General features: G+C 52.0%; 1 protein-coding gene across 5 annotated transcripts in view; it reads left to right on the top strand.

The window, feature by feature from the left end:
- Positions 1-20,393, top strand: part of ARID1B (AT-rich interaction domain 1B) — a 405,831-nt gene that overhangs the window by 296,576 nt on the left and 88,862 nt on the right. For 3 of the 5 annotated variants that reach the window (XM_075554340.1, XM_075554338.1, XM_075554337.1), the window contains exon 6: positions 16,741-16,830. The exons of the other annotated variants lie outside the window; for them this stretch is intronic. In XM_075554340.1, the coding sequence (XP_075410455.1) occupies positions 16,741-16,830 (90 nt within the window). The remainder of the gene's footprint in view (positions 1-16,740; positions 16,831-20,393) is intronic. 5 annotated transcript variants of the gene reach the window in all.

Here is a 20,393-nt window from a genome sequence, read left to right as displayed (position 1 = left end):
AGTATCACTCAGGAGCCGATATGCTTGTGCGGACAGAGTAGGGAACTGATTAGCTCAGTGTGTTTGGGGAGAGAGGGGCAGGAACAAGAGGACGCTGTCATCTCTCAGCTCCCCCACTATAAACACGTGTCCTCTCTCAAAACTCAAGCTCGCTGCCATCCGTCCAGTTCCGACCAGTAACAAGCCCTGGTGGCGTAGTGGTTACACAGCGGGCTGCTACCTGCAAGGTCAGCAGTTCAAAGCCACCAGCCTCCTCTGAGAGAGATGAGACTCTCTCCTCCTGGAAAAAGTTTTAAACCTGGGAAAACCACAAAGGCACTCCCCCCCCTCACACACACACACGAAGTGTGGCTAAGCGCCAGAAGGCCAGGAGCGTAGGCATCAGAGGAACCCGCAGGCACACGTCAGTCTTCCCCACTGCACAGCAGCACCGTGTGTGTTAGTTATTGGGTTACAAATAAACACTGGCATATCTGAAATACGGTTTCTTTAAACACTTTGATTGATGATGTGGCTAGAGGCTCACGGGAACCCCTTCCAGAATCTTCCCTGAGAGCAAAGGCTTGCTACCCAACTTGCTACCGTGGCGTTGATCCAACTCATGGTGGGTTCCCCATGCTGTAACTCTTGATGGGAGTGGCAAGCCTCCTTTTGCTCCAGAGGAGCAGCCGGTGGGTTCAAACTGTTGACCTTGTGCTTCACAGCCCAACTCACAACCCACTGTGCTACCCTGAACGACGGGGTAGTCCCTGTAGGCTAACCCGGGAACAGGGAGCGTAGACTGTGTTCATGCCCACTCTCTCACAGGGCAGCTTTTCAGACTGGTTGTCTCAAGAGTCTGTGCTCTTATCTTGCACCCCCAGACTTGTCCACAGGCCCCTCGCAGGAGTCTTTGTGACTACCCCTGCAGGACTCCGGGGGTGAGCGTTCACCGGAAGGGTTCTGGTGCTTGCCAAGTGGCCCGAGAGTGTGAAGGGCATCAGGCCTACACAGTGCGCAGTAAGAGGCTTCAAGCCGGGGGCTGGGCGACCAGTCAGGGTCTTTTTAATGAGAACCACAAACCGGCAACGCGGTGGGAACCCGGCCCGCGTGAGCTGATCTCTGGGCAGACGGTATCCTCGCTTTGGATTCTTACTCCCCAGCTGACTGGCCGGTGTAGCTGCCCTGTCTTGGACCCTGGCCAAGATCCGCACTAACGAGATGCCTAAGCCCCAGGCCCCAGCAGGGTCCTCACCCTTCAGAACTGAGGTCCTGTGACGGGCATGAGGGGACCCTCTGGCCCTGTCACGTTCAGGCTTTCTAGGAATGTCCAGCTCGCTGGGTCAGATGGGGGATTGGCCGGCAAGGGCGGACTTAGCTGTATTTGCAGAAGCTGCTGGCTCTGTCTTCCAGGCGGATTCAGGAAATCCCTTTGGGAATGATCTTTCAAGGTGTCGGACAGGCAAAGATGTATCTGTGGAGGCTAGAGGTGTCAGATTGCTATGTTCCCACTTGGCGAGTAGGTGAGGGCGAGGCTTCCGTGGTGGGGATGCTAACCACGAGCTGCCCCACTAGTGCCTCGTGGGGAGGAGGGGTTGTCTGTCCCGGGAAGATGGATATAGCTTCCGAAGCCCACAGACCCTGCTCTGTCCTGTAGGGTGGCAGTGAATTCTACTCAGTCTGCTGGCCGGAGGATTTTGCAATGTGAGGTCAGGGTAGTTCACACTAAAGCCACACTCCGAGAGCCCCATGCACACACGTGCACACACGTGTACATCCCGCCCTGGCCGGTGGTGAATCCGGCGGGTCCATGTTGGGACACTGAAATGCACAGCTAAATATAACCACTGAGCCGAAACGGGAGCAGGTCCTGTTCTCAGCCGACTGAATTGCTGCCAGTCAACCGGCTGCTTGGGTCCTGTGAGTCAGGAGAGGTTGTGGTCGCTGCCATTCTGGAAGCAAGCGAAGTAGAAGCCGCAGTGCCGAGACATGTCCTCCTCAGACGCAGGGAGGAAGTGGGGTGAGTGGTGGTGCACCGAGCGCGCGGGGCTGGGGAAGAGTGGAAACAAAGTGAGTCTGAACTGGCGCATGTGAAACTGCGATCTGCTCTCTGAACCTTCACCCAACCCCCCCAAAAGTGGAAAATGGAAAGATGTGCTCATCAAAATCACTTGTGGACTGTGTAACGCACCTGAACACAGGCCTAAGCCTAAGACCGTCTAGGACACTGTGGCTGATGGAAAACTCACTTTTCCATCCGTCTCATTAGCTAAGATGCGCACGTGTAATTTTTTAAGATCATTTTATTGAGGGCTCTAAGAGCTCTTACAACAATCCAAACATCAGTTGTGTCCAGCATATTTGTACATAGGTTGCCATCATTCTTGTCTAAACACTTCTATTCTATTTGAGCCCTTGGTATCAGCTCCTCTTTTAACCCTCTCTCCCATCCTTGGGACCCCTTGATAAGTTATGAATTATTATTATTTTCCTATCTTACACCGACCGCTGTCTCCTTTCCCCTGTAGTTCTACCCCTCACCTCCATCCACCTTCCCTCTACCCTCCTAGTATCACTACTCCCATTTCTTTTCCTGAGGGGGTTTATCTGACCTGGATTCCATGTGTCATGAGCTCTTATCTGTACCTGTGCACATGCTCCAGCCGAGTCCATGGTGAAAGGCAGGACTGGGGTCATGATAGTGGGGGGTGAGGAAGCCTCAAAGAACCAGAGAAATAGTGTGTGTTTCATCAGTGCTTTACTTGAACCCTGGTTGACTCATCCCTTCCTTTTAAACCTTCTGTGAGGGCATGTTGCACTGTCTGCAGATGGGTTTTGAGTCTTCCCCCCTCCCCGCCCCCCCCTTGTTATCAACAGTGTTTGTTTGTTGTATTCTGATGCCTGTTACCTGATCCTGACGACACCTCATGATCACACAACCTGGTGTGCTTCTTCCATGTGGGTCTGTTGCTTCTCTGCCAGATGGACACTTGTTTATCTTCAAAGCCTTTAAGACCCCAGACGCTGTATCTTTTGATAGCTGGGCACCATCAGCTTTCTTCACCACATTTGCTTGTGCTCCCATTTTGTCCTTAGCGATCTTGTCAGGGAAGGTGAGCATCGCAGAATGCCGGGTGATTAGAATAAAGTGTTCTTGCAATGAGGGAGGGCTTGAGCAGATGCCCAAAGTCCGTCCACTTCCTCAATGTATTGCCGTACAAGCATATGTACCTCTAATTTTTGAATTAATATATTTACATTAAAAGATGCACATATATTTAGAGTTCCTCAGGAGCTCTGGTGACATACTGGTTATGCTTTGGTCTGCTAGCCACAAGGTAAGCAGTTCGAAACCACCAGCCACACCATGGGATTAAAAATGAGGCTTTCTGCTTCAGTAAACCGTTACGGACTTGGAAACCCACCAGAGCAGTCTACTCTGTCCTGTGGGTTGTTGTGAGTCAGAATCAACTTGATGGCAGTGTGCTTTCGAGTTTAGAGACTTGGCTGTGTGGTGTAAAGGGCAGGTAATGTGCTCAGCTGTTAACCGAACCCCTGTAACCCACCTGCACGCTCCTCCTTCCCCACACTCACTCTTCGACGACCCTGTGGGCTGCAAGCCTCCTCCATGACTCAGTCACTAGTGCAGAGAGATGGCCAGTGACTCCAGGTTGGCCCATCGCTGCGCCCTGCGGTTTGGGGGTTCTCTACGGTAGAATGCTAAGTGGTTCACAGCCCAGGCCACCACCGCCATCTCTTCACACCATGACATTTGTCATGGACCATGGCAGAAGGAAGGAGCCCGCTAAACACTTCATTATCAAACAAGTCATAAACCTAAGGAATAACTGGAAGGAAATCCGAGAAGGGGCTTCTGCTGCCGAGCACAGCCCAGTGGCAGAGAGTGAGCAGGAGGGTTTGTGAGACCGATCTCCCAGAAGATAGGGAAGGGGGCATCCTGGGGTGCGGCGTTCCAGGAGCCTTCAAAAGCTGGAGGACTCATTCCATCGTCTTCTCGTCCATTGTTCTCCGCAAGCTGTTTGAAGCCCACTCACCCTCGAATGAGACGCCCCCACTGCCTTGGGTCAAGGCCTCATTGGAGGGGAATGCTAGGAGAGGTTGGCCTTGACCGTGATGTCATCTGTATTGGTGAGCAGTCAGTTCTGCCCTGTGGTTTCTTTTTCTTCAGCCCCCACCACCACCCCTGAATCCTTAAAAATCCAAGGAATTCATTCATCTGCTAATTGCTAGCAATTAGGAAATGCATCTTGAGTCCATTTCAGGCAAGAGCTTGGTCACGCAGTGATTTTCCAAGTGACTGGAAGTATTCTTCATTTCTTCTTAAACGTTTACATCTGCAGCCAGGAATTTTAAACCTCCAAAAGATCAGGCTCTAAGGGCTGTCTTATCCCACCGTCCGCTGCCAGGGCTGTATGGATAGGCCCCAAGTTGTCTTTGCCTCTTAGTTCCTCGGGCTCCCCAGGTGCCCTCCCTTATTAAGAAACGCTGGCCAACAAATTTGTCCAAATTTCTTGTCATATAGCATGTCATTGTATGTTAACTGTGAGAAGCCAGTTCTCTTGACTCACTAGTGGAAGACTGTGGATTTGATTTACTTGAATGACTGATAAAATTGCTTCCACCTAGTAAGTCCTCAACACTTTATTTTACTTCATGTCACATCTTTGGCTCGCCACCCCGAGTTATCTGAGAACTTACAAGACAGGTAAATCTGTCTTCTGATGCTGCCTGCTCTTCGCTAACCTCTGCCCAAAACTAGCTAACGAAGTAAGGTTGCCTGGGGAACTGGCACAGGGCATTAAAATCGCTGTCAGGCCAGGGCTGTCCATCAGACGGCAGGCTCACCTTGTTCCTTGACCATGTCAACATGCTCTCTCGGCAGACTGCACCCATCGGGCGGGCTTTGAGATTTATTCAATTCCATTAGCTGTAATGGTAGAAAGGAAGAAATGCGTTTCTCCAGCCACGATAACTTGGGGATGTGCAAGTTCTTGGCATTTGGTGTTTGTTGTTACCACATACAGGAGCTCTGGTGGCCTAGTGGGCTTCATTTCCAGCTGCCACGGTCAGGAGTTCAAAACCACCAGCCGCGCCACAAGAGAAAGACAGACTTGTGCCACTGGGAACCCACAGGGCAATCCTGCCCTCTGCTGTAGGATCGCTGAGTCGGCGACGGCCCCGGCCGTGAGGGTGACCAGCGCAGGACCGCATCGAGACAGGAGTCCAGTTTGCAAGGGGGGAGCTTCGGCTGGTTGGTTGGCACTGCTGGTTGTTGGTTGGCAGGTAGTTGTGTCCCTTCGGAGCTCCTGCGGCTGTTTGCTGTGGGGTTCAGAAGGGAATTACCCCGGGACTCTGTAGCCCGAATAAAGGATAGGCATGGAAAATCCCATTCACCTCCCGCTTAGTCTCTGCCGCCTCAGAACATCAGTGGATGATGGATTTGCATGTGTCTGATGAACACGTTCGTGCTTGTTTTCGTGTTTGGGACTGACCTTAAAAAGTAAGTAAAAGGAGAGAGCGTGGTGATGCAGCCACGCAGGAAGCCATGGGCCTGTGAAACGTGCTTGTTCGCGTGCGAGGGGCCGCTGCGTCCCTGCCACTGCGTCTGGACTGGGGAGAACATAATCCATGGTAGCCAACTGCATGCAGTGTCCCACTGAAGCTTCTGCGTCTGTACAGCTAGGTCATGCCTGCATCTCGGCTGGTTACTAAGAGCAGTTCGATGCCCGTTGGCTTTTTGAGCATGCAATCCTGAGTGTGAATTTACCCATGTCACCGCGTAAAGAAGGGGTCAGCGGACCAGGGCTAGGGCGTCAAATCCAGGCTACCACCTGATTTTGTAAAGAAAGACTTACGCCACGTCTGTTACGTCAGGTCTACGTCTGCCTTCATGCGCCAACAGCCGAGTGGCCTAGTTCTGATAGAGACCACATGGTCTGAAAACCTAAAGTTTATTACTTTGGTTAAAACTACGGAAAAGGTTTGCCTGCGCTTGATCTATTTAAGATACCTTACTTGAATAGATTACTGAGAACATTTAAATATCCACATAAACATTGGTCTGAGTTTATGAAGCATTCCGGAGGCATTTCCCAATGCTTACCTGGTGTCTGGTTCATGGGATGTCAGCCGTGCTGCTGAGTCGGCCCTGACTCCCAGCAACCTGATGGGCAGAGTAGAATGGCCCCACAGGTTGTCATGTCTTCCTGCTGGCTTTGAACTGCCCACCTTCTGGTTGACTGCCAAGCGCTTGAGCCATTAGGACACAGGGCTCCTTCTCCTGTGCTGTAGCAGGGACAAACAGATCATTCTCTCTCCCTCCATGTAGGTGGTAGTGAGAGGAGAGGAGGCACTCAGAAGTGAGGTTAAGCCTAACGGGGTGAGTGTCAGCACTGGGTAAGGAGCGTAGACCATCCCGCTCACTGACCTCGTCTGCCGCCATCTTGTCTGGAAGCGAATCTGCGCTGTGATGCACCGCGACTCATTATGTAAGACAGGGTTCTCTAGAGAAACAAAGCCAGGGCACTTATGATTTATATATATGTATCTATATTATACAGCACAAAGGAATATAACAGCTAATTAATCCACACAGCTGTACAGAGGACTCAGTTCAATTCACAAGGGCCGCTGGGTCCAAGTTCAAGGAAGCAGACAGCTGAGTCTTCCATAGGGAAATGGAAGCTGTCTGGCCACAGGCAGCAAACAGCAGGGTGAGTCACCAACAGTAAGGAAGGCGACAGGATCTAACAGTCCCCAACTCAAGCGATGGACACACCAGCAGCATGGTGAGGCAGGTCTCGGAGGACCTCAATCTCTAGTGACACAATCCACATGTTGGCAGCCCTACAGGTAGTGTAGCTCACAAGTCGAGGCAGAGAACTAGTAGCCACATGCTGGTCTGATCACCAGAGAGCAAGCAAGAGAGACAGGGCTTGCCCAACAATTTATCTCTTGGCCCTCCAATCAAACTGCGACCTTACTAATCCCACATGTTCCTATTGGCCTGGTTGGCACAATAAACCTACCTATCACACTCATCCACTGTGAGTTATCCGTAACTGGACTATGCTAACTAACCCAAAATGTACATGCTCACTAGTCTAATTCCCATCTGGTTTATATTAAAATCCCCAGGTTTGGGTCCTTAAATGTTTATTGGTGGTTGGTGACCTACATCCAGTTCATAAAATCTTTTTTTTTAATTCTCCTCAAAATTCGTAGTAGTGTAAAAATTACTTGGTTGATAAACATAATTCAACAACAGCTTAAAAAATAACAATGCACCATGACTTGCTGGGCTCTGTTCCAGGGAATTCAAGGTTGACTCAGTTTTAACAACCTCATTTATTGTATACTATACAGTAACAAACCTAACGGGGGAAGTCCTCTGCACTGGCCCTCTGACGGAATTTCACCCATTCCTGAGAAACCTGCTCAACGAAACCGGAATCATAGGCTACTTTCCTACACACGGTAATTTATTATAGAAACACACACGAGGGAGCTTTGATATGTTCTTGGACATTTTCCATTATCTGTAAATTCCATTTTCCCACAGATTTTTTAAGCCCCTTATATGTGTTTGTGCATTTGTGTCTTTGCTTTATCTTATGTAGTGAAGAAATACGGCATGTTTCTAAGTTTACAAACAAGGCGGGATGCCCACTGCCTCCACTGCCACTCTGCCATGTACTAGAGGGGTTAGCCAGTGCACTTAGCCAAACACTCTCCAAAAACAACTTCATGGTCTTTGAGTCGATTCTGACTCATAGCAGCCCTGTAGGACCACCTATAACACCCGTGTGGGTGTCAGAGTCTAAATAATTATGGGAGCAGAAAGCCTGATGGTTAGCGACCTAAAGCGTAACCCACCAGGCCACCAGGGTGCCTGCACGTAGACAGAGAAGTCAAAGGCATGAAGCTCTCACTGCCATCAAATCAGTTCGGACTCGGCATCCCTAGAGGACCAGGGTAGAACAGTCCAGTGGTTTCTGAGACTTTAACTCTGTCCCAGTGTAGAGAGCCGCATCTTTCTCCCATGAGAGGTGTGAGGACGGGTGTAAAGCCAAACTCACTGCCATTGAGTTGATTGTATGCGTTTTACTGGTTATGCGAAGGCTTCAAGCGTGTATCATAACAAGTCGTGGATGGCATTGAGAAGAATGGAAACATCAGAACACTTCATTGTGCTCCTGACAACTTTGTACATAGACCCAACGACAGTCATGTGACCAGAACAGGAAATGTACTGCGTGCGTTAAAGTAAGGACAGGGATGGGTCAGAGTTGTGTCCTTTCACCATACTGATCCACCCTGCACACGGAGGACATGCTCGGAGAGCTGGATCCACCCTGCACACGGAGGACATGCTCGGAGAGCTGGATCCACCCTGCACACGGAGGACATGCTCGGAGAGCTGGATCCACCCTGCACACGGAGGACATGCTCGGAGAGCTGGATCCACCCTGCACACGGAGGACATGCTCGGAGAGCTGGATCCACCCTGCACACGGAGGACATGCTCGGAGAGCTGGATCCACCCTGCACACGGAGGACATGCTCGGAGAAGCTGAGCTTGTGGAAAAGAATGTGATGGGGGGCAGTTGGAGGAACAAATGGTGCTTGGGGGGAGGAGCACTAGAACTGATGGTGATTGCACATGGGGGTGGGGGTGGAGGGATATTCTAAAATGACTGAGGTGATGATTGTACAACTCTTCTTGAGATGATTGAAGTATTTATTGAATTGTGCGATATGTGGATTAAGTGCCAATGATACTGTTAAAAAAACAGAACAACCCACACAAAAGAGAGTGCGGCACTAGGATCGGAAAAGGCTGATTAACGTTCTGCAAGCTGCAGATGTGACGACTTTGCTTGGCTGGGAATGAAGAGACCTTGGGTTACGCTTTTATGAAAAGAAGCCCCACATCTTCACACTGGGCCTGTAAGCAACATGCTAAACTCATAAAGGACTAAAGCTGTCAAGGATTTCATCCAACTTGCATCCACAATCAACATTCATAGGCTCAGCCGTCCAGTAATCGGAGGACTTAACAACATTGAGCACATCGGGCGCACCTGGCCCGAGGCCTGTGTCCCTCAGGTGCCTCGTATGCATGGAAGATTGGTCCCCGCATAGGAAGACCCTGGGGTAACTGATGCTTCTCAATGACCGTGTTGGGCAAGAATCCCAGAGACGGCCAGAAGAACAAGCACATCTGCCTTGGAACAAGTGAGACCAGAATGCTTCCTAAAAGTGACGATGGAGGGGCTCATCCCTGGAGAAAGGTCGTCCTGCTCGATAAGGTGGAGGGGCAGCCAAAAAGAGCAAGACTCCTTATGATACAGGTTGCCACCATGGCCACAATGGTGGGAATGGCCGGTGCCTCATCGTGTGGTACATCCACAGGGTCAGTGTGAGTTGAAACTGACTCCAAGGCACGTAACAACAGTTTACACGTGCTGTGACAGTACACTTGGAAAACCTCAGCGAATCCGTGTCAAACGAAGTCAAACAGTGAAAGAATTCAGAGAGTAGCAGGATATAAAATTGGCATATCTCCCGCTAAAAGCAATAGCCCTTCCATACATCCGCCATAAACATCCCGTTTATAGTCGCAACAGCGATGACTACTTACTTAGGCATAAATTTAGCATCACGTGTGCCAAACGCCTGTTTCTAAATGAAACCAAAGGCAGATGCAGAAAATGTGCAGCCTCGCCTATTCCGGGAGTCCACAATCATCCAAGCTCCGTAAGTTAATTTATTCATAACTCTTCCCTGCAACTCCAGGGTGCGTATCAACAGGCTATTTTATTTAGACAGACTGATACTCGTGTTCGTATTGTTTAAAGCATGTAAGAAAACCTAGAACACACTGAAAAAAGAAATGCTTTTTTATAGCAAATACTAGGTCCTACACTAGTGCTAGCCCAGCCAGCCAGCCTGTAAGAGTGAGTGTGAAAGCATGCCAATCCGCTACGGTAACTGACAAAACAGTGTGGACTGGCGCAGAAAGAGACCACCCCAAACCAAACACGGTGCCGTCAAGTGGAGCTGCTGCTCAGGATTCCCAAGGCTGGGAGTCTTTCTGGAAGCAGATTGCCTCCCCCTTGTGCCTCAGTTCATGCAAAAGTAGGTTTTAGGCCAAGTTACCGTCTCAAATCCCTAGGCTAGGGTTGGTGTTTAATAGACGGGGGTTTTGATGAGTGCCTTCAACTATCGAATGCAGAGTTGGACTGCAATATAAACACCTCCCCAACCTGATTCACAATAAGAATTCATTTAGAAACCGTGTCGGACCAACTAAGGGACCATTTGGAAAACAATCAAGCGAGATCCGTATCTCACGCTAGCATCGGAATAAGCAGCAGATGGCGCGCAGCGAAACCAAGCCGGTACGGGACGCAAAGAAGCCCGCTTCCTGTCCAGCCTGCAGTGATTCCCACGAGTGGAAAACGCTCTACCTGTGGCTCAGAATCCTGAGACAAACACAAATAAAGACCGGTACACCGGCTGCTTTAAGAAGGCATTATAAAACCGGTCCTCCGGTAAAGGATGACGAAGCACAGAGACCAGGAGAGGAAGGTGCTCCCTGCCCGCGCGTGCGATCAGCAGGTGGCCCTCCAGACCTCTCTGGCCAGTGAAGACCACAGCCCAAGCAGGCGAGCTGGAGGACAGACAGACAGGAGCCATCGCAGGCACAGGCAAGAACTCAGAGAAACGCCGGTGCAGCGCTCTGCCGGCGGCCGTTTCTTAGTCCCAGGACTGGCACGGAGGTCTTCAGATGCCGCGGGTGCGATTGACGAGGCTGTGGAGAAGCGGGCCTTCCATCATGACTGGCAGAAATTCGGGTTGGCACAGAGTTGCTGACGGGACATTTGTAAATGAGCTTTAGACACCGCAACTCCACCTCAAGCAGTTCTCCTGAAGACAGACCTCAAACAGTTCTGAGGTGCGCACGTAACATGGAAGGACTGCCCACGTTTGAGAGAGGTCCTGTGAAGAAGAGCTGGTTCAGCTCGCGTCGGGTGCTGGTGAAGAGGCCTGAAAGCACCACAGACTGCCAAAGAACAAACCATCTGCCTTGGAAAAAGTACAGGCAGAGTGCTCCTTAGGATGGCGAAACTTCATCTCGGGCTTCGTGCATGTTATCAGGAGAGGCGGTCCCTGGAGAAGGACATCATGTTTGGTAGAGGGTCAGAGAGAATGAGGAGGACCCTCGAGGAGAGCTGGACGGACACGGTGGCCACAACAATGGGCTCAAACAGAACCGTTCTGAGGATGGCGCAGGACTGGGCAGTGGTCTGTGCTGTTCCACATGGGCGCCGCGGTCGGCTGGAACGGACTCATGGGCATCTCAGCAGCAGGAGGGCCGGGTGAGTGAGCAAACCGCAGTACTAACGAGTCACAGATGATGTGCTGTGGGGACAGGATGGCGGGAATGAGGAGGACATGGCCCTGTGCATCTTTCTGTCACTGAGTCCTAGGACCACAGAAGTCTCTCTCTCTCTCTCTCTCTCTCTCTCTCTCTCTCTCTCCCTCTCTCTCTCTCTCTCTGACACACACACACACACACACACACACACACACACCACCACCACCACCACCACCCCCCTAAACAAAAAGCCAGTCCTCTGCAGGGGAGACCCAAAATCCAATATGAAGCCTAGCAAATGACCCTGTATATCGTCGCTAGAGTGTATATAGATTCACATTTCTGAATCTGCTTAGAGAATGTAATACAATGGAGCAAGTAAGTAAACACTTTCAAATGGTGAGGGCCAAGTTTCTCGCTGTGGGTGAAAGAAGTTATCCCTAGGGAACAAGGCAAGGCATGGTATTGGCATTAGAAACCTTGCATAAGCTCCTGGGTGATGCATGTTACACGTGACCTGAACATGTAGATGGGTAGGCGGGGATTCTTGTACATACGTGTACTTGGTATCTCTGCTCACCAGAAGAGGTAGACGCAGCTGCAGTGAGCGCTCTCAGTGCCTGCATCTTGGCCTTGTCCTCTTTTCAGATGACCAAGTTGTGCCTCTAAGCTTTCATCTAGCACTAACATTTGTCAAATCCACAGCCTTGAGGAGGCTTACTTAATTTAGTTTTTTTCTAAAAACTCACTGCCACCAAGCCAATTCCAACTCCTCACCATCCTATAGGAGAGGCCAAGGCTGTCCCTGTGGATTTCTGAGATTCTTTCTGAGTCCAAAAGCCTCACCTATCTCCCGTGAAGCAGCCGGTGCTGTGACCTGCCGGCCGGCCCTGCGGCTAGCAGACCAGCATGTAAACCACTCCACCTCCAGGCTCTTCGGTTGCTTCGGAGAGCTCTGAATGTTCTTTCTCTAGACCCTGGACAGACATGTGGGCTTTCTAAGTCCCCACTTCTCATCTAGCCACATGATTAAGGTTCCAAAATCCAGGTCGTTATGCATAAGTTTGTATTGCGGGAGCAAAGCGGATCGCCACAGCCGCTCACAGCATCTAGGATGATTACATCATTATCCACCAAATGTCCGCATTACATGTTATGCATCAATTGTGTTCCCCCAAAAGATGTCTCCACTTAGTTGGCCATAATTTTCCGTGTTAGGATCATGTAATTTTCCCACAGACGTTTCCAAGCCCTTCCGTGTACCCTCAGCCGCTGTGAGGATGCATCTGCAGGATGGGGGTGAATGTTGAGTCCATCTCTTCAAATCTCATACAGGTGATCTGACCAGTGAGCAGAGATCAAAGGCATCTACTGCTGCCAAACTGGGCGGGGGAGGGCGGTGGGTGGGAGTGGGCCCAGGGTTTCCTTTTGACCCAGGGTCCCTGTGCTGCAAAACAAACCTCTAGACCCAGGGGGAAGATTACCACACGAGCTCACCAAGGCACGCCTGCCCACAGTGGCTGAGACAAGGGCGGCGGGCACAGGAAGGGAAAGCCTGCCCCGAGAGCCAGACTCCCTCCCGCGGCACCATGCAGACTCAGAGCACCCCATAGGGCAAAGTAGGGCTACCTGCCCCTGTCAGTTTCTGAGGCTGCAACTCTGGATGGATGCAAAAGCCTCATCTTTGTCCCGTTGAGCCACTGGTGGATTTGAACTGCTGACCTGGCCGTGAGTCCATCAAGTAACCCCCCACGTCACCAGGACTCCTTTTTCCAAGTGCTTTGAATTTGAACTTCTAGCCTCCTAACCAGTGAGAAAGGGGATTTGTTCAGGCCGTGCACTTGGGCTATTTCTATGACAGCAGCACTAGGTCACCAAGACCTCGCCTGACGCACCTTCTATCATCACGCAACTGCCGAGAATCTTGGTTAGTCGGCGCAGCCAGCATCTCTCTGGGATAACGGCGGACAGCGGGGCGCAGTCAGCAAGTGGGGAGCTGGTGTATTGCGGTATCAGACACCTTGCTGCTCCTCACCTGTGTTTGTGGAGGACGAAGGTCCATCTTCATGATTAAGAAATGAGGGACCAAAACGAGGCCCAAGAACGGGAAGGCCCAGTCCACAGAGAGAACAACATGGCTGGCCCCACTATGAGACATGATGCCCCTCAGTGGCTAAGGGCAATACAGGGGACAGCACCGGAGACACAGTGTGGGAATTGCACCTGACCTGATCCCACCACACCGAGGCAAAGCACTGGGGGAGTGCAGCGGAACAGCAAGGGAATGGAGTGGCAAGGTCCCCAGGGAATGCTGAAAGTAGACTTTGGGCCAGGGCGTGGTGCCCCAACAGTCTGGACTGGAAAACGCTCCCTGAACTAACTACAAGCTTTTCTTTTGGGGGAAAAATAAGAACAGGAAGGCGTTCATATCGTCACCAAATTTTCCCCGACCCAGAAAAGTCTTCTGCTTGGTTAGTCACCTGGAGGCTTTGTCCGTCCGGTGAATGTCTGCATCACTCTAAGGGGATGCCTGTACCTGTTGAATCGCCCCAGGTAACCGGCAGGGCTGCCTGGTTGTGGCCGGATGGCCTCCGCTCACTAGATGGGACCCGGGCTGGTGTGCACCCTTCTCTTGCCAGCTTTTCTCTGGAAGCGGTGCCTGGGACCCTCCGGGTGGCAGAAGCGAGGTGCTGTGTTCCCTCGAAGCCCCTGCTTGTTATTCCTGGCACGTAGCTCTGAGTTCAGTCCGTCATGCAGAAGTTGCTGTGATAGAAATGCTCACTGTCGTGTGGCATTTCCAACGACGGTGTTTCGCTGCAGTGAGTGTGCTTTGAGGTTCTAAATGGCCTGTCAGCCCAGGGCCTTGGACTAGTTGGTGACAAGCATGTGGCCCCGTGCAATGGCCCCCTCGGCCTAGCTCGGTAGTCAAGTTGCCCTTGAAGTGGTTTTGTTTCAGAACATTGTGTTTTCCGCTTTGCGTGTCCTTGCTGTGTGCTCATGCTGATTTAACGCAAGTACCTGTGTGATGAAGGGATGGCTACACGGATGTGCTGTTGGTCAGCCAGCAGGGCAGTGCTCACGGCAGAGCACCTCCTAGTGGTAGCTGTGTGACAGTCGTGGGGGGGCACCCCTCAAACTCACTGCCATGGGACCAGTTTGGACTCTTAGTGGCCCTATAGGGTTGAGCAGAACTGCCCCTATAGGTTTCCAAGACTAACTCAAAGGGGCTAGAAAGCCTCGTCTTGCTCCCACAGAGCTGCTGGTGGTTTTGAACTGCTGACCTCTCTGTTCCGCCCAACACGTAACCGCTACACCATCCCAAGGGTCTGTAAGTTCATTCTGGGCCTTTCCCTTTATCTGGGAGGGAGAAAGGCCATTCACCCCAGGAGCGCTCAGAAATGCACTCAGAAGTTGGGCCTTCTTCTCTCAGGTGAGAGTCCAGGAAATACCGCGTGTGTTGTCTTTCCATCGTATTTGGAAGGCCTCAGTATAACTTTTCCACGCTGACAGCTGGCTCCTTACCTCCGGCTCTAAGAGTGATCGTCCTGAGGGCTCTGCCCAGGGCCCCCCCACGCCTGCCCTGGGCCAAGCCGGGCCGATGGGCAGGGTCAAAGAGCCTTCTTATAAGCGAACTGGGCAAGGTGTGTCCGTTCTAGGGACCAACTCTGTGCCCTGGGTGCATGGTGACCCTCAGTGGTGGATTGGCAAGAGCATTGGTTTCCTGCTCAACTGAATTCTGATTCTTGTTAGTAGTAGACATAACCAGGGAGAGTGGGCCCTGGGGAGGGTGGGAGGGAAGGGGAGTGTCAAAGCCTTATCTTGATCCCTGCCGTGATCACTAGGTTACTGTACCAACAGTGATGCCTGTGTGTGTGTGTGCGCGCGCGCATGTGTCTACTGATAGATAAACTAACGATTCTATTTCAGAAGAGAAAAGTAGGGAGAGGAAGGAAGGAAGGGAGAACCAATTGCAATGATCAACACACACACACACCAGGTGGATGAATAAGAGAAACGGTGCAGGAAGGGGGGAGACAGCAGTCAGTGTAATATATGAAAATAATAATTTATCGTTTACCCAGGGATCACAAGGGGAGGAGGGAGGATAAAAAGAGGAACTGAAACCAAGCCTCAAATAGAAAGCAAATGTACAAATATGCTTGCTAAACTGATGTATGGATTGTTTATAAAAGCTGTAAGAGCCCCTAATAAAGTGTTTTTTAACTGAAAAAGGAAGAAATTGCTCCTTTGCAGTGATGTCACTGTGGACACATTGTTGGAAGCCCGGCCCTTGGAAGTGGCCATCCTGTTGGGTAGGGCCCGCGGACGGGGGGGCAGCCCCCGGGAGGTGGACTGGCGCTAAGAAGGCCAGATGTGTGTGTGTGTGTGTGTGTGTGCATGCACACGTGTGCCTTTCTGCCTTTCCCATCCCCTTTGATTCTGTCTCACTTTTCCATCTTCTTGGAAATGAATCTGCACGATGTCCCAGCCAGGAAGTGAGCTTGAGGTGGATACGACATCTGTTGGTTCTTAGAGCTCGAAACCCAGCCTCCCACCTTGACGCCCTCGGCGTTTTTCGCATATCAGCCGCATCATAAGATGTGCCTTTCCCATGGATCTGTGGTCTCAGATCGCAGGTCGGCCACTAACCACCTTGCCCTCCGTGCCCCTGGCTACAGGAGGGTTGAATGGGGCACAGAGAGGCTCTGATCCTGCCTCGTGGGGCTGGCCAGATCTCTGGAAAGAGACCCACAGCCCTCAGACAAGGGGTCATGGACAAAAGTGGGGGTGCGTGCCGAAAGAGATGCCAGGGGAGGACGGCCTGTGGCCCTGCCCCCGCATTGGCTGTGTGTACTGTTAATGAAGGTCTTCCCCAGGCGCGTTACACCGTCTAGCTACAAACTTTTGTTTTTCATCTGATTGGCCTGTAGCTGTATGGATCGAATGCTACCAATGAACAAGTGTTGGCAGCCAGGCAAGCCTGCCTGTGGGAGACACGAGGCCTGACACTCGGGGTGAAGGGGATGGCCGAGCTTGGGTCAGCAGGTTTGGGAGGGTATTCAGTTCACCGAAGAAGCGTGTCAAGAAATCACAACTGCACATGGACTTGCATCTTCGCTGAGGTGGGGGGGGAGGGGAGGAGGGGGCGGGACGCGATCAGTCGGAAATGCAACTTTCCTGCCAGTCGTTTGCTAGATACGTCTGCATGTGGCTAGTCATTTGTCTCAAATGAACGATCAGACATGGGGTGCATTGTCTGGGGGGCGGGGGCTGTACCTTTCGGGACTCTGTCTTGCTGTTGCACCAGGATACTACTCATGCAAAGACCCCCCCCACCTTCCTCCTATGTTTTACAGGCAGCCAGATGCCGCCGCAGCCCCCCGGCAGCCAGTCGGAGGCCAGCGTCCACCCCGCCATGAGCCAGTCTCCAATGCCCCAGGAGAGAGGTCAGTCTTCTGGTCCCGCCTGGGGACCTGCTGCACTTTGGGTCCAGGAGGCACCTCGTACATGAATCGGCTCGCTCGTCTCCTGTGTCTTTTCAAAAGGCTGTATGATACATCCTTAGCATGAAGGATAGACACGTGAACCGACTATGCTTAACACATGTGGAAAGGGAGGCTTCTCTCCTGCAGGTGGGGGCAAGTTTCATGAAGGTGCAGTTCAAGGCCCACAGACTAGGTCTGTCTGTACAGGACCACAGGCAGGGTTTATGCCCCAGCCCAGGTGGTGCTGCGGTTAAGGGCTCGGCTGGCGGTGGGTGGAACCCACCAGCCGCACTGAGGAAGAAAGACCTGGCCATTGGCTCCTACAAAGACGTCTGTCCAGGAAACCCCTTGGGGGCTGTTCTGCCGCATCCCAGAAGGCTGCTTAGAGTCGGAATCGACTCCTGGGCAACAGCTACAGAGTGGTGCGTGGTCAGGCCATAGAAAAACAGCCGTGCATGATGTCATGGTGGAGTGGCCCGAATGAAGTTCGGTGTTGGACAGTATTCTTCATGGCCTGGTATGGAACTGTGTGTGAGGAGTAGCTGTTTTGATCTGTTGTCCCATGTGAATGGCTCATCGGAGTCAACACAGAGGGGGGCTCGTGTCAGACTGGGGAACCCTGGAGCGGGCGCAGCCCTGGAAGGTCCCTGAGTGAAGTCACCTTGCGGTGAAGCAGAGTGCCAACACGCAGCTTGCTCGGGTTCACCCCCTCCCTCCCGGGACCTCATCCGTGCAGAAACAGAGGGTGGGCCGGGGGCACGGAGCCAGGGGCAGACGGAGACCACTGGGGTGCGAGTCGTCAGGGGAAGGCTTTCGCACTAGCCTTCACCTGGGGTGGGAGGGGAAGGAAGGGCAGCTCACTAACTAGTGGGTGGACACACGTGAACTTGGATGAAGGGGAAGCACCCCACCCCCAACCCCCTGGGAAAAATGCTTTAAAGGTGGGGCTGGGGTGGAGACAAGGAAACTGTAAAGGTAGAGAGACCCTTCTCTAGAAACGCTCCAACTGTCGCTTTGATTACTGACGGGCCAGAGAGAGAGCCCTTCAACCCCTGGCTCCCAGGGAGTCTGAGCGCAGGGGCGACACCGTGAAGAGGCCTCGCGGTACTGCCTTGAACTTCCCACTTGCACTCAGACTATGTCGTGGCTGCAGTTTTGGCCATTGGCAGTGGACATGTGGCCATTTGGGTGGCCCTGAATGGCCTTGTGGTTCCAATAGCAACCATACGTCTGCTCCGCGGCTCAGCCTGAAGCGATTTTCAGGGCCGTGTCCCCGGTCCCCTCCACGAGCCTGTGTGTGCCCCTCTGTGTCTCTCCGTGGCTGACTGGCGGACCAGCCCTGCGGAAGGGAGGCTGCCTACTGGCGAGTGGCTTCTGTGACCGTGCGGCTTTGCTCTGCGCTCATTAAATGACCTGAAAAGGCCGGTCGTAGGCTCCAGAGTAGGTGGCGTCCTTACTTGGTAAGGTCCGGAAAGAAAGGTTCACTCTGAATGCCGTCTGATCTTGTGTCTTAATTGCAAGTGAAAGTCACCTGAGAGCTTCAGTGCAGTACGAGATGTGTTTCTCGTCCGTCTGCCTGCTTCGCACCATTGGTGTGAACTCACAGTGCATCTGGGACACGGTTCTAAGTGGGCCTCAGTAATCGCTCTAGTAGAAAATGCCCCCTATTTGTTCTCCTATGCATTGAAAAGTCACCTACCTCGGTGATGCCTGTATGATTAATAGTGATGTCATCAAAGAAGCCGACCGGAATGAAAATAGATGGGCGGGCACCTTTTTTTAATGTTCTCAGAAACGACAGCCCTTGGGCAACGAACTGCCCGGTGCTACGTTGGCCACGTGGAACGTTCTCTCTGTGTGTCTCACACTTCCCAAGGGCCGTCTCTGATGGCGCCTGTGCGTGCGTGGAGGCCCGTGTACATGCTCGGGTCCTGCCCCACACACCCCTCCTGTGCACAGTGCGACAGGTAGATGAGGTTTCCTGGACAGTGTCCCCAGGGGCTCCGTGTCTGAGGGGCGAGAAGCACCCTCACCTGCACAGATGCATCTGCACAACTCGGGGGGCGAGACGGCCCTCATGGTGGGAGTGCCTGTCCTGGAGTCACCCCTGTCCTCACAGACTCGGGCCCTGTCCTTGCTGGCCTGCTCTTCAGCGTGGTGGAGTGTGGGGCCCCACCAAGGAGAGCAGAGAGCACTTGGTTTAAAGAGCATCTGGCCATCAGCAGCTCAGCCACTGGTTGGGGCGCCGTGGGTGTGGTGGTCAGGACATCCCTGGGCGGGGGACCCTCTCCCCTCTGCGGCTCTGGTCTGGAGCTCTGACAAGGGACCTCTGCCACCAGCCCAGCACTTTCAGCTTTTCTTCCTTGTGAGCCCAGGGTGACTCTGCCTCCACTGCTAGCCTCTCGGCTCCATTGTCCTCTTGTGCCTCCACATCCTCATCCACGTTTTGCATCAGAAACTGGATGGCACAGCCCCGCACTTGGGCCTTCTGTCCTGTTCTTACCGAGTTTTGTTTTTTGTTTAATTCAGCTTCTTTGGCCTTAACTCTTTCAGAATCTAATGCGGTTCCATTTGGTTTAAAGCCGGAGGGTGGGGGCATCCGCATTAGCATTCTATAGCACACCAGCGATTGGTTTTTATTTTAGACCAAATCTATCTGTAGTGTTCACAGAACAGCATGCAGCCTTGCTTCTTCAAGTGCCTCGCCATCCTGCCCCCACCCCCACCCCCGCCAAAGTGGGGTAAATGATGCTCTCTAAAACATTGGGGGAGACATTGCGATAGTTCTCAGATAACTGTAGCCGGCCAGTGTATATTCATGTTCTCCTTTTTTCTCCCTTTTAACGCTTATATCTTAGAATTCACAAAGAGCAATAGGAAATGACTTAATTAACGTGTTGACCTCTTTCCCTAACCGTGCTGGTGTGTGTGGGGGGGGGGTGTTAAAAAAAACATCATATGAGTAGATACGTTAAGTCTAACTCTTATTAACATCACAATGATCGCATTTTTAACCCCTAGAAAATATTACGCTTCATGAAACCGGCAAATGCCCTTCCAGTTTATTGGATTAGCAATTAGGTGAAAACATTTAAAAGAAGGCTTATTTATTTGGACAGATGTAGAGAGGTCAGAATTAATTTTTTGAAAAACCTTTTAATTGAATTCCCTTTTCATTTTCACAGCGGTGTCTAGTTAAATATTCATGTCAGCGCTGACGGTTTTCTGAAGGTCTGCGCTGGGTCTGGGTTCTCAAAATCAACACCGGTTATTTAACCCTTTTCATCTAGCCGGCCAGCAGGGACTTCCTCGGTGCAGTCCCACCGTGCTTGAATAATTAGGCGGCGGTAATGAGGGTTTAATTAGTCCTTGAGATCTGCTGAGACAGACCCGCTCAGAAGGCTCCCTTTCGGACACGGTGGTGTTCGGAATGGATGCCGCTCCAGGCCTGTGATGTGCTGGGAAATGTATTCCATTGCTCGAGGCAGTTCTTAGGCACCGTTCTGTGCCCGTCAGATCTGGGC

This window comes from Tenrec ecaudatus, chromosome 7 (genome assembly GCF_050624435.1).
Source record: "Tenrec ecaudatus isolate mTenEca1 chromosome 7, mTenEca1.hap1, whole genome shotgun sequence".
Lineage (NCBI taxonomy): Eukaryota > Metazoa > Chordata > Mammalia > Afrosoricida > Tenrecidae > Tenrec > Tenrec ecaudatus.
This window is presented reverse-complemented; position numbering and strand designations above follow the sequence as displayed.